This window comes from Carassius auratus, chromosome 36 (genome assembly GCF_003368295.1).
Source record: "Carassius auratus strain Wakin chromosome 36, ASM336829v1, whole genome shotgun sequence".
NCBI lineage: Eukaryota > Metazoa > Chordata > Actinopteri > Cypriniformes > Cyprinidae > Carassius > Carassius auratus.
Window position 1 is genome coordinate 9,972,147 of NC_039278.1, and position 13,498 is coordinate 9,985,644.

Below are 13,498 nucleotides of genomic sequence, written 5' to 3' on the forward strand. Positions count from 1 at the left end.
CAGACACCCATCCTGCTCAGGGGGTCCAATCCTCCCTTTTCTGCCCGTTTTGTAATTAGATGATGTGTCTAGGTCTGGCCAGGGATTTGGCCGGGGCCTGAACTAGGTCGATGGGTGATAGTGTTGTTATCTTTTTCGTTTAACACCCCAGCCCCTGCTCTCGGGGGTCAGGCTAATATACGTTTTATTTGTCAAACAAATATGTCTGACAAGCATGACGTGGCCCAGATTATTACGTTAAGCGCTGGAGGACATATTGATGCTGTTAAGAGGTCTCAGTAGAGAGATGCTCACTATGAACATGATACAATAGCAAACTTATCTGTAATCGGGCTAGATTTTTTGCTGATTCAGAGAACAAGAAAACCTGGCCTGGACACCTTTATCAGAATTACATGAGTCAAATGATGCATGACTATATGCAAATCTATAATTGGGCAGACAAGATTTTGGACAGTTGCCCATTATATGTTAATAGCCGGAGAAATGCAAGCTTGCACTTCAGCCCTCATGTTCTGACGACTGCCCTTCATTGATTACTAAATGTATATTACCATTATTGGCACTTTAGTGACAGTCTGCTTTAATTAACTGTTTTGGGGCACTTCAGTGTGTATCGATGCAATGTTGTATTGATGCAGTGACGCTGACCATATGGATCGGCTGACATATTTCACTGAAGAATTAGTGGCTGTATCTATTTAGATGATGATCGCTCATTCTAATCATCAGTTTCATCAAGATGTAATGATGTCATGCCAGGATAGTTGCAGATTCTTTCATATCTTCTCATTTAATGTTAATATTATGAAGGCAAGCATATTAGATGTTCTGTATTCCCCATGCTCTTTCATTAACATTTTACTTTACAGAAGAAATTGATGTGTGAAGCCAGAAAAAGATAGTGCTCACTGCATCAATGTACAAGATTAAGAAAAATATAGATTGCAGCTAATTTCTCTCTTTGTCCATGCCAATTCAGCCATCAGTCCATCACAAGTATCTAATCCATTGTACATGTTTATTAAAAAAAATCTTGAAATAAAAAAGGGTGGTTTCCTTGTCATGTCCTACAGTGTAACATGCTATAATCTACTGTTACATGAACAGGTCCAATTAGGCATGAAACTGTATTACAATTCTTAAGACACTAACTATTTAATGACAAATAAATGGCGGCACAATTTAAAATGGATATTTTATTTTCAATTCTATTTTGATAGACTAAAGAAAAAGAGTGCCAAAGGAAAACTCCATATATAAATAAAATAAAATAAAATAAATAAATAAAATGTATAATAAACTATATATATATAATAAAGGAAAAAATAAAATAGGGAAATAAGCAGGCATAATTAAATATACAATATACTGGCTGCTACACAGTATATTTAATATCACAAAAAAGATTACATTTCTTAACTATATATTTTGCTAAAAATAAAAAAATTACTAATAATAATGTAAAAATACCCCCCCCCCCAAAAAAAAAAATACGTGAAAAAGATGTATTTACAGAATTTTAAATAGATTACATTTAGATTACATACACAAGCTCAAAAAAGAATTTCATTTTTTTTATTCATTCTTTTAAATTGAAAATGCACAAATACAAATTCCAAAATTGAACACATGCCTAGTGTGCTAGTTCTGAAAATGTAGAACTACATCACATAAATTCATGAATACATGTTACATGTGCCAGACTGCCTTGAAGCCTTCTCCTAATTTAAGATTTGGCTTGTAGCATTTAACACCTCCTCAGTTAGCATCTTTCTCTCTCTCTCTTTCCATCCGATGCACTGTAGCTGTGCCTCACTGCATGGAAACTTTCACCCCCCTATCCTTGACACTAACACACCCACATGCACACAAACACACGCACCACGACTGAGAGTGGTGGGTGGAAGGGGAGGAGACTGTGTCTGTAAGGTTGAGCTGTTTACAGTGTGGGTTTATAAAACAGCAGACGAGGGGGGGCATCCCTACAAAGAGGGAGCCGGGAGGAGAAACGGCAGACGAGGATAGGAAGAGTGACTGAGAGGATAGAGAGCATCTGAGAGAGAGGGTTCGCATGCAGGACCGTGAATAAACAGCAGGCAGACGTTGGAGTGCTTTTTTTTTACTTCCACCACAACTGCTACAGCTGAGGAGATGCTTATGTGATGAAAGCAATTGATTGTGCATAGTAAGCAAGAAGCTTTCTTCCTTTGTATTGTAAGTACTAAACTGTTATATATATATATATATATATATATATATATATATATATATATATATATATATATATATATATATATATATATATGAATATATATATATGAATATTTTAGTCATATTTAAAAAGTTGTGTATGTGCATCTATCTATCTATCTATCTATCTATCTATCTATCTGTCGATCACATATTTAGATGGCTACATTTAAAAACTTATGTTATTATCCATTTAAAAGGAATTTACATTTGGAAACAGTTGTATTGGAAAAATGTAAGTTTGTATTTAACAGATAAAAGAGGTCACTGAAGAAATGTCTTGATTTATTTCAGGATAAAGAGCAGGAATTCATAAATTGCTGCATCTTAGAGTGTCTCATTATGGATGACTCTAGGGAACTTACTGAATAGATCTCAGCACTGCATCATGGTTCAGCAAAGGACCCACAAATACTCGTCGGTCATGGATGGCAATTCTACCAGAGAGGTCTTCGTGGGACTGGCGGCAGAGGATGATACTGAGGTGTATGGACATGTTCCTTCTAACAAAGACCCCAACTGGTGCAAAACTCCAACTGGGCACATCAAGAGACCAATGAACGCTTTTATGGTCTGGTCCCAGATTGAGAGACGGAAGATCATGGAGCAGTGGCCTGACATGCACAATGCTGAGATTTCAAAGCGCCTTGGAAAGCGCTGGAAACTACTGCCTGATTACGAGAAGATACCCTTCATCAAAGAGGCTGAAAGGTTGCGTCTAAAGCACATGGCTGACTATCCAGACTACAAGTACCGGCCCAGGAAGAAGAGCAAGTGTTCCACTCCAGTGAAACTTGGAGAGAAGTTGCCTATGAAATCCAGCAGGTCCCATTCAGGAAGATCTATCGGGCTGTCCTGCAAAGGGCTAAAGATCAAACCTGCTTCTACCAAGCCTAAAATGAACTCTAATGGCAATAAATATAAGAGCTACAGTGAGAGCATGAGTGATGACGACATGATGGATGTAAACATAGACAGTCCAGTGACTCTGCAAGATGATCACAACCAGTCAAGTAACTTTGTCCTTCACCAGCAGGCTACCGTTCCCTCCGAGGACCAGCAACCAGTTCCTGAGCTCAGAGTGAAAGTGGCCATCTCTCAAACCAGCAGCATCCAGAGTCTCTCCTCGGACAAAGAGTGCCAGGCACTTCCGGAGTGCACAACGAGTGAGCCACGAGGGTTGACATCTGGAAGATCCTCCACTCCAACCTCAACCAGCTCCTCCTCTTTGGTGTCATCAGCTTGTTCGGATGAGGAATTAGACGAGGAACTCTTGCATATCATTTCTAACAGTATGCCTATGGACAGCTCCGCTCTGGACAAGGACTTTGAAGCATTTCATGCTAACTCAGGATCCCATTTTGACTTCCCAGATTACTGCACTCCAGAGGTGAATGAAATGATTTCTGGGGACTTGCTTGTGCCCAGCATCTCAGACCTAGTGTTCACTTACTAAAGTCGAGCCCTTTGTAATGTGGGCAGGCCTGCATAGCTGCCAATTTGAAAATATTTTGTCCATGTTGTACTTGGACAATTCCTTTTTCCATGTGTTTATTTTCTCACTGAATTCCATAAGTGCTACTGCTTTCCTTTCCAAGCATGTCACATCTTGTTAGTTTAGCTAACAGACACACAGGGCTATGCAGAGCTGTTCAGGACAGTAAGACATTCCGATTTTGTTTGGATATAGTGCTTAGACACATGAAAATCATTTTACCAGCTGTCTAGATAAATGTCTTAAACTAATCGCTAAGTGCCTGATGGGCAGCAGTTAGAGGCAAGGATTTTATCAATTTAAAGGGAAAAATTCACCTAAAAAAAAAAATTCTGTCATCATTTACTCATCTACACAAATTACTTTCTTCACAAAATACAAAAGAAGATACTTTGAATGTGTCAGCTGTTTTTGTCCATGTAAACCACTGACTTTCATTCTTCAAAATATCTTCTTTTGTGGTCTACAGAAGCCAGAATGCCATTAGTGTGAGGATATGATGACCATTTTCTTTTTTTTTCTTTTTTTTTGGGTGAACAAGCCCTTTATTATACAGCACTGTAATTTTCATCACTGCTCATAAAATTAGCTCTTAATCATGATTCATTCAAATGTGATTTTCCCAGAAGTTTCAATATAGAGGTATGCTGACAGATTTGGTGCATTCATATTCGGAAACAAAAATGATGAAAAGGAAAGGATGAGCAAAATCATTTATTATAACCTCCAGCACTTAAAGGTAAAGCATCAGTAACTTTGCAGAGGAAATCACTGCAGACACATAGTTCATATCTTATTTTTTAATTAGGTAATAGCACTTTCATCACCTTGCTGTTGCCACAGACGTTAAGACACATGTGATTTAAAAGCAGCTCTGCATCTGCCCCGCATGCAGGTGTGTGTGTGTCAGTGTGTGCCTGAACTGTTTGGACTGTGGACAAAAGGGGGTTGAGGTTAGGGTTTGGGGGTTGGGATTGATTCTTTCAGGGAACTGTGCATCTGTCCATGCAGCCAGCAGCTTTTATGCAGGGGTCAGACTCTGTGCTTACTGAGCGTCTGCCGGGGTGGGGAGGTGTGCGAGGCGGGGCTCCCACACCGATTTGCTAAAATGCATGTCATGTCTGCAGTCTGGCTGCAGCTGCCCCGATCAGGGTAAGAAATCTGTGTCTGCCAGCTGGCCCCCATTGACTCTCTCAGGGATCGTTTGTCTGGGTCCTAGTGCCTCCTGTAGGTAATTCATCTGTGATGATCTGTGTATGAGCGTCTCTTTCTCTCTTGGAGTAACTATCCAAAGCCAACTGAAGTGACAGATTGCCCAGTATACTGGATATACCGTATACCTGAAAACCCACATGCTCTTATTAATTTCAGTTCAGTTGGCACCCGGGAGACTGGCATTATTTACCTCCCACCACCAGTTGTCAGAAAAGGGACAACGAATCCATATCTTACATAAACTGTGAAGATGCAGCAGCGTGCAGTGCAAAGCGAAAGAACACAAAATGAAAGGAACTTACTGTGCATTTGCTCTTGGTTTAAACAGTCTCCATATAGTTGTGTTTCTTATTGTAGGAGAGATTTGGCTGAACTAGTTATGTACGATCAGTATAATTTTTAATAGTTTGCTAAATCTTAAGAACAATGCCACATTCAGTGGTCAAACTACACATGTAATTCAGGTATCTACATTTCAAGTGAAAAGGGAAATGGTGTTAAACATGAGGGCCAATAGGAAAGATGACATGGTTTGTGATGCGAGGCCTTCATTCATAAAACACAAAAATATGAGGATTTTCATTGCCTCAATATATATGTATAGCGCAGAAAGATTTAGTGCTTTAAGACTGAAATGTTGGCATTTTAAATACTCAAAATTGTAGAAACTGTAGCAATAACCCAAGTTATTGGAAACATTTGTTTCACTATAAGTGAGGCATTGGATGGCATTAATTTCGTAATACAAAAAAGGTAATTTGTATTGCGAAAATCCAAACTCAAGTTTGCATGTGTTATAAATAAGGAGTTGTGAATAGGTAAACAAAATGCTTGGGCCTTCAACGATCATTAGGGAGATGATTACAATACGTCCACTATTTTAGCAGATTCTCCACTACTGAAATTGTGAAATGGCTCACCAAACCTGAAATTCACACACAGGAACGAGTCTTTGCATTAAGACGTATGGCAATCAAAAATGTCTCCATACACTCTTGAAATGTATCAGGTCACTCACTGAACCAATACAGTACCAAACACCAGCAGTCAATTAAACAGACTCAGGACTAAAACATCAGCCTACTGTGGATCTGCTTTGATTCAGCCATTACTAAGATGCACTCCGTTTGGCCATTGTATGTCATTGTAGATGATCTGCAAACTGTATGTGCATCTGCATCTGAACTGTATGTAGCATCAAAGGTCAATCTGCAAAGTTGTACCTTTTTAAATATTAAATATTAAAAAAATTGCACAATAGTTTTGGGTGCATTTTTCAACTGTAAATAAAACATCTATTTAAACGTTTACGTTTACAATTTGCGAGTATATATATAATTTTTTTTTCTCATTTTGTTATTGTTTGTTTTATTTTTATTTCATAGACTTTTCATTCTGACAGTCATTTATTTATTTGATAATTTACTAGAAGCGCCAGAAAATAGGAATGACATATTGCAGATGGGCTCAGGCAAATTAGTGTCAAAGTGATAAATGCAGAAAGCTGTATATAACTGAAGCAGTGTAAAAATACCCATCTGGTCGGCACCTCCCACTTCTGGGCTGGCAATTAATGAACAGCTTTCTGTGGGATAGAAAACCAAGGACAATGCTAATATCATCACACAGGCCAGACTCAGCTTTGCTAAACCTGTCATATGCAAAGCAAGCACTTCCTCATTTCCATGTCTGTCGGAAACATGCTGCCAAAATCAGAGATTGCTTCCAAAAGAGTCTTATTACAGAACATGAACCAGTCTTCCCTTTCAGAACTGAACAATTTTTATAGCACTAAAGCTGATCTATCACAGCAGACTTCAGAAACCAACACAGTGGTTTGTACTGCAACAAAACCAAGCTCCTGACCTGAGATTTGCCAAAGCAAAACTGTTTATAGACCCAGATCTCATTTATAATCTCAGCATGGTTCTGTTTCAGCGTTACAGACTGTAATGTTAGGGAGAAATCTTATGCTGTTTCCCAATTTCCCGATCTCACGGCAATTCGTACATTTTTCACAAGGTGGCTTATTCGTACGAATTTGTACGACCAGACTCATACAAATTCATACGATTGTTGCCAAATCGTACGTATTTTACGAGTTGCACAATTCGTATGAATTTGTACGAATGACCTACACCTAACCCCGCCCCTAAACCTAACCGTCACTGGGGTTTAGACAAATCGTATAAAATCATACGAGTGAGGTCGTACAAATTCGAACGAATAAGCCACCTCGTAAAATAAGTACGAATTGGCCGTGAGATAGCGTAGCAATTTCCCCACATTAAGAGTCATCAGCTAAAGCATTCTTCAGAATCAATTAGTGGTCAAACTATGACCATGTTGCCTCAAATACATTGTTTTACATTTTTCATAGTTAGTTCTCTGATAGTTTTTTCAAACAAAATAATATAAGGTTTTTTATTTCCACTAAGTTTATTATTACTATTATTCCTTATGCAATCAAAATTCTGAATGACTTCTGAATGGTCACACGTTTAATCTACAGATTATTATGTTGTTTGAAATCTAGCGGTCTGGATGTTTCAGTCATTGTTATCCAGTATTATCCAGCTGTCATCCAGGTCTATCAATGTCATGCTGTACTTGATTACACGGTTAGAAACTGGTAGGAACTGATACATCAAGACAACTCTCGGTAGGCTTGAGTGTTATAGTTTGGGATACATTTTCAGTCATTCTCCTCAATGCACTGCAATGAAATGCACAAAACCTTTCAATATACAGGAGACTTCTACATGTTAGTTCAATAGAGTTTTGAACAATTATAATGGCTTAATTCATGTGTATTTTTGTGTCCGTAGTGTGCTATAGTATCTATATATGTCATAGCAGGTACTGAGCACAAATAGAAATGGAAGTACTTTTGTGTACATAACGATGGTAGCAGTGCAGTTTGTTGTTTTAATGGACTTATCAGTACAATGACACCCTCGTTAATAAACTGCTTTGGTCGACATATAAACTTTCTTTCTGTCTGTGTGAGTGTGTGTTTAACAAGCTTACAAAGGAAATTAAATGCATGCATGTCAGCACAATTACATACATGCAAATAAAGCTACTTTGATTAATTAAATTAGTGTGGATTGTGGTATACGCAAGCTGTCCATAGGTAGATACAAGTTTTCTAACATGCATTTGACATAGACCTGTCATGTGTGTCTGTTTAACGCTGCGGGTTTCTCCCACTCTGTCTCTGACGTGAGTTTCAGAAAGGATGCAGATGTTCTTGTGGTCAAAGCGCACAGGCATGAAAGTGACAGCACGTTACAGGCAAACACCCCATGTGACATATGAAAATGCTTTAGCACTGCCAACAAACACAACAACAATTTCTAGCCAAAACTAGACAGAACATGGCCAGTAATAAAATGAAGTGTGTGTGAATTAATAACTATTATTGTTGTAATTCAAAAAGACTCACATCGCACATTATTCATTAAGGAACCATGCTCATTTTATCAAATTCAGTTCTACAGAGATATTGAAAACCATTTGAATGAGGGCCATATAACAATTCCATAAATAATCTCTAATGGGTCAATAACAAATATGGTACCAATATATTGTGCACCCTCCCCCATTTATTAAGGTTAAATTTCACCTATTACAGCCAGCTGCCAACCTTGCCCCTTTGCTTTGCATATCTTTATCTTAACACAAAATTGAGGAAGTTTGAGCACAGTTGGCCCCCAGAGCAAATGTTAATAAGTACCTTTCCCAAGGGCTCAGTGAAGGTAATAAGAAGTGCCAAGGGCAGATTTCAAGATGGGATCTTCCTCTTATCTAACCACTACCCTTCTACTAAGTGAGCAAATAAAAATGCAAATACTGTATAACATGCAGAGAAGCTAAAAGTTGAACAGATTCACAGCTTTAGACAGCTTAAATCAACTCTGCACATTTTCTCCTGGGGCATGTTTGCTACAGTAGATGCCCTGGCCTTGATTCCCCATCACCAATAAGATACCTTCCTGTGAGTAACACCAAACCTGAGAGGATTAGCCGGATTACAGGCAATGGCTTTCACACAGGATTTGAGGTGTCCTTCCAATAGTATACAGCAATTCAAACCCAGTGTCCAGTAAAAAAAAAAAAAAAAAAAAAAAAAGCACTTTGAACAAATTGAGCAAAATGGCATGCACGAGGCCATTATTTTCAAAATACAACATGTCAGGTTGGCCCACAATGTCTCACTTTAATTTTAAGGCCTGCTGAGAGAGCATACCATTTATTTAAATCCCCTGTCCAGCTCCTTGTATCGGCAGACTAGTTCAACTGCGTGACTCTGTGATAGGTGCCCACAAACCCTGTGACCAGTAAAAGCCAAGCCTCATCTGTGGAACAACTTATTGAATTTCCCTAGGTGCTTGGCTAAGCAAATATGAATAACAGGACTCTTATATTTCACTGCATCCCACTTTCAAGTGGTCAGTATGAGTGAATGTGCCAATAATGGTTCGCATTTGAGCCACTTTTCCGAGGGTCAGAGAGTGAAATTTGCTGTTCTGTTCTCTCTGATTTATCTAGCACTCTCTTACACAGGCTTGCAGATGGGATGAGAATTAGCCCTATACTAAACTGCAGCATCAGTCTGTTGTCGTCCATAGTGCAAACTAAAGATCAGAATGACTTTATGATTGGGGCAGGCGAGCGAAACTGAGAGGTAAAATAAGGCATGTTAGACTTGGCTGATTTGGTTTTGTGATCTTTCAGACATGGATGGGTGCAAAGATACAGTTTTTTCTGTGATGTGCTGCATTATGCTGTTTCTCTGACCTGCTTCTGCCTTGGCTGTTGGACAACAGCCTACTTGGGTGAGTCAGCATCAACATGCACGGATTTAGCAGACCAGAAGTGTTCTGCACTACTTAACATGTCTTTGGGTCTAAAAACAGGAGTATGTCCAACACATTTTCTCATTAAAGGACAAAAATGATGGGTACAAATGAAGCATAACAAACCTGAGATGAAAATGTAAGTAAATTGGTCTGAAATCAGCACTCCACAGAAGGTCGTCATATGTCTCATCTTAAGTAGGGATTTGAGGGGGCCATGGGGACATGCAGATGGACAGATCTGGACTGCTTGTCCCCTCCAGCCATGTCTTCAGACAGTTGGACAGCGAACGGTGTGGCACAGAGAGAGGGCCCCACAGTGCCAGGAGGAAACTGTAATGAGAGATTTCGAGGGGGTGTGGAGATACTTGGCCTCTCACACATTTATACATACAGACAACCACAAACACACACAGAAAGAAAATATACACATAAAGATATGTTCACAAGTATGCCCACGCTAACACACTTTCCATGTTTACATGCACATGACTTTCCAATTTAGATCTATATTCTAGCTAAACCTTTACTCAGAAAAATACATTACGTTATAAATCTACTGAAATATTTCTATACACATTATTAGTATATTCTAAATAAATTAAGCTCAATGTACTCTATTCTGAATAAATTAAGTGCATTCTTTTCTGCTATTCTCTTCAGGAATTGCTGCATTTTTGGCAATTGTGCACAGTAATTGAAGTCATTTTGATTCATTAATCCTCATTCATGTCCTTGACAACAAGCCTAAAAAAGCAGCAAAATGTAGGTCAAGAGATTCTTACAGTGCTTTCACCCATCTGTATTTTGATTTATAGTACTTTCTTTGCATCTTCTATTCCTTCCAAAATATATTTACTCAAATGTTGATTAACCCATAATTACTATAATTTGGGAATAGCAAAAATAAACGATTGTTCAATTATAGTCTGTACTTGAATAAGGTGATTACATGAATCAAAATTATGAAATGCCTGGTCTTATTCATATATCTAGAAACTGTAATACAAGCCCATTTAGATGATTATAATCAGTTTTATGTGTTTGCGTGATGTAAAAGTTTGGGGTTTGTTTATTTTTTTGTTTTTTGAATGACTTTTCTTATACTCACCAAAGCTGCATTTATTAGATAAAAAATACAGTAAGAACAGTAATGTTATGAAATGTTTTCTATTTCAATGTTTAAAAATGCAGTCGTTGAAAAAAGGTAATATTTAATATTAAATAACAGATGCCATGTTTTACTTAATATTTTTATTGAAACCTCATTTTTTTCCAGGATTCTTTGAAAGTTCAAAAGAACAGAATGTAACAGAAATCTTTTTTGTAACATAAATGTTTTACTGTTACTTTTGATCAATTTAATGCACCCTTACTGAATAAAACTTTCTTTAAAAAAAAAAAATTAAATCTTACTGACTCCAAACTTTTAAAGGGTAATGAACTTCATTATCTAAATATCAGAATATGAATATATTCAGATTAATACAGGGATATTGCTGTGCAAGTAAATGCAGTCAGTCATTGTGCAGACTGTTTTGGTGTTGTGTGTTAGGGATGCCTGTGACCTGTCTCCTCAAGTTAAGGTTTGCATTAACAAGACAGATCAACATCCGAGAAATAAGGTGAGGCAGTTATGTGATGTGACTACTGTATATGAAGGGGAAGCAAGAAAGATCTGACAGAGACAGAAGTATATGTAACTGGAAAAAAAAGGACTAGAAAATGTAAGGAAGGGACAGAGAGGGAACTTCTGACGTTTTCATTCTTACATCTTTAGAGGATGCCTTGGTTTAAAAAGGTAGAAACACATATTGTATATATACTATCATGACAACTTACTCTTTTATAATGTAACAAACTGCTAGTTTTCATATACTGGGGAGGCAAAAAAATAGATAAATTACATGTTTAAATGGGTCATTTGATGAGTGTAGCAAATTTGCTTTCGCCAACCTAGGGAGGCAACTAGTGCACGTATTTGCATCGATAACTATGATTTTTGGATCACATGTCCCTTTAGGTGCAGTTATGAGTATATCAGACAAGAAAGATTTGTGGAATATCTAACTTGTAGAACCTCTTACTGTATTACAAACACAAGGAAGACACAAGTGTAATAAAATTAATTTTATTAACAAAAGATACACAACAATAATCAACAACTACTAAATGAAAACCATAAATGAAAAAGGAATAAAGTGCATAAGATGCATAAAATGCAAGCGATTCATTGGGGTGTCGCTATGGCAGAGTTATGATATCTTATGAAAAGATAAACTGAAACGAATAAGGTGAAGAACCTTATCATGCCTCATACAAATAATTAAATCATACAGTTGATGGTTGCCATTGACTTCCATAGTATTTTAATTTTTTTCCTACGGTGGAAGTCAATGGCAATGGCCATACCTTTTATCCTTTTACATATTCAGCGATCCGTGTTCTGGAGCACCAAAGGGTTCTCAAATCTAGAACACAGACATGGCTCTGGAGTAGATGCAGAAGGTCCTTAGTCTGAAACACGCAGATGAAAGTACCTTGAAGTCAAGGTTTGCTTGTTGGAGCTTAAACTTGTTGCAAATGTATGTATGTCTTCTGTTTCTCTGGGCTAGAGATTCAGAACTTGGTGAATCTGCTTTGTCTCTTGAGGATGGAGACTCAGGAAGTGCTGCATCTGTTGTTGACTCTCTGGATGTAGACTCTGAACACTGAAGGTTGTTTCTTGTTGCTTTCTCAAAAGCTTGAGACTTAGATCTTGGTGTCTGTCACTGTCTCACTGGACATGCCAGAGACTGATAACAAATGGACTGCAGGCTCAGAATGGGTTGTGTCTGTTACTGTTTCTCCTCATACAGAACTGAGACTCAGAACTTTGTTGATCTGTTCTTATCTCATACCACGCAGGGCGAAGACTCAGAACGGTGTATCTGCTATTGTCTCTCTGGACAGGAGACTCAGAACTTCCCTCGCAGGACTGAGACTCAGAACACGGAGTGGAAGGAACCTTTTATCCTTTTTCAGGGAGGAGGAGATTACAATTTGACTCTTCTCCATTTCCGTGCTGTGATTGTCTGTTCCCATCAGTGCAGCTGATACAGTGTGGCCCACCCTTCTTTCTTCCTGTGGAACTTATTTGCCTAGTCCAAACACACATTTAGAAGTGTGTCACTAAAGTTTTACTGATGCATTATGAACTTACCAAACCACGAGAATGGCAATTTGTTTGGCAATGTTATGAATGCATTAAGTCTAAACATGATGGAAAAATAACAAAATGTCACCTTAGGAATCAGTCTCTAGGTGAGTGAAGAGCAGAAACTGCATTTTGACCATATTGACCACGTCCTGTCCAAGGCTGAGTACTAGAGGACTTCTTCTTGGCCTCTAAGAGGTGTCTGGCTGTTGTCCTAGTATCTTTATCTGATAACTTCAGAGAGTTTGCTTATGTTAGCCCACAAAGATCCAATCAAAATTTAGCTGAACTTTGTCCATTGTTGTGGTCAGAGAGGGGCCCTGTCATGTGCTGTTCACTACATGAGAATTCACATTTCTTTTTTATTACAGTTAGGTATGGAAACAATTTAAACTAGTCGTGGGGAGTGACAACAAATGTGTTGGCTTTGTCTCGTGCATTAAATGCGGCACACACACACACACATATACATATATA

General features: G+C 38.1%; 1 protein-coding gene across 2 annotated transcripts; it reads left to right on the forward strand.

The window, feature by feature from the left end:
• The first annotated feature begins 1,962 nt into the window (after nucleotides 1-1,962).
• Nucleotides 1,963-6,214, forward strand: LOC113055205 (transcription factor SOX-11-like). Of its 2 annotated transcripts, none has more exons than XM_026221261.1 (2): nucleotides 1,963-2,217; nucleotides 2,548-6,214. In XM_026221261.1, exon 2 carries the CDS (start codon nucleotides 2,600-2,602, stop codon nucleotides 3,707-3,709), a length of 1,110 nt encoding a protein of 369 aa, XP_026077046.1. In that variant the 5' UTR covers nucleotides 1,963-2,217; nucleotides 2,548-2,599; the 3' UTR covers nucleotides 3,710-6,214. The 2 variants fall into 2 exon arrangements, with proteins under 2 accessions (XP_026077046.1, XP_026077047.1); XM_026221262.1 differs by having other exon boundaries at nucleotides 1,963-2,188.
• The last annotated feature ends 7,284 nt before the right edge of the window (nucleotides 6,215-13,498 follow it).

Coding starts and splice junctions, on each gene's coding strand:
- LOC113055205 (XM_026221261.1), top strand. CDS start 2,600: ATGACTCTAGGGAACTTACTGAATAGATCTCAGCACTGCATCATGGTT.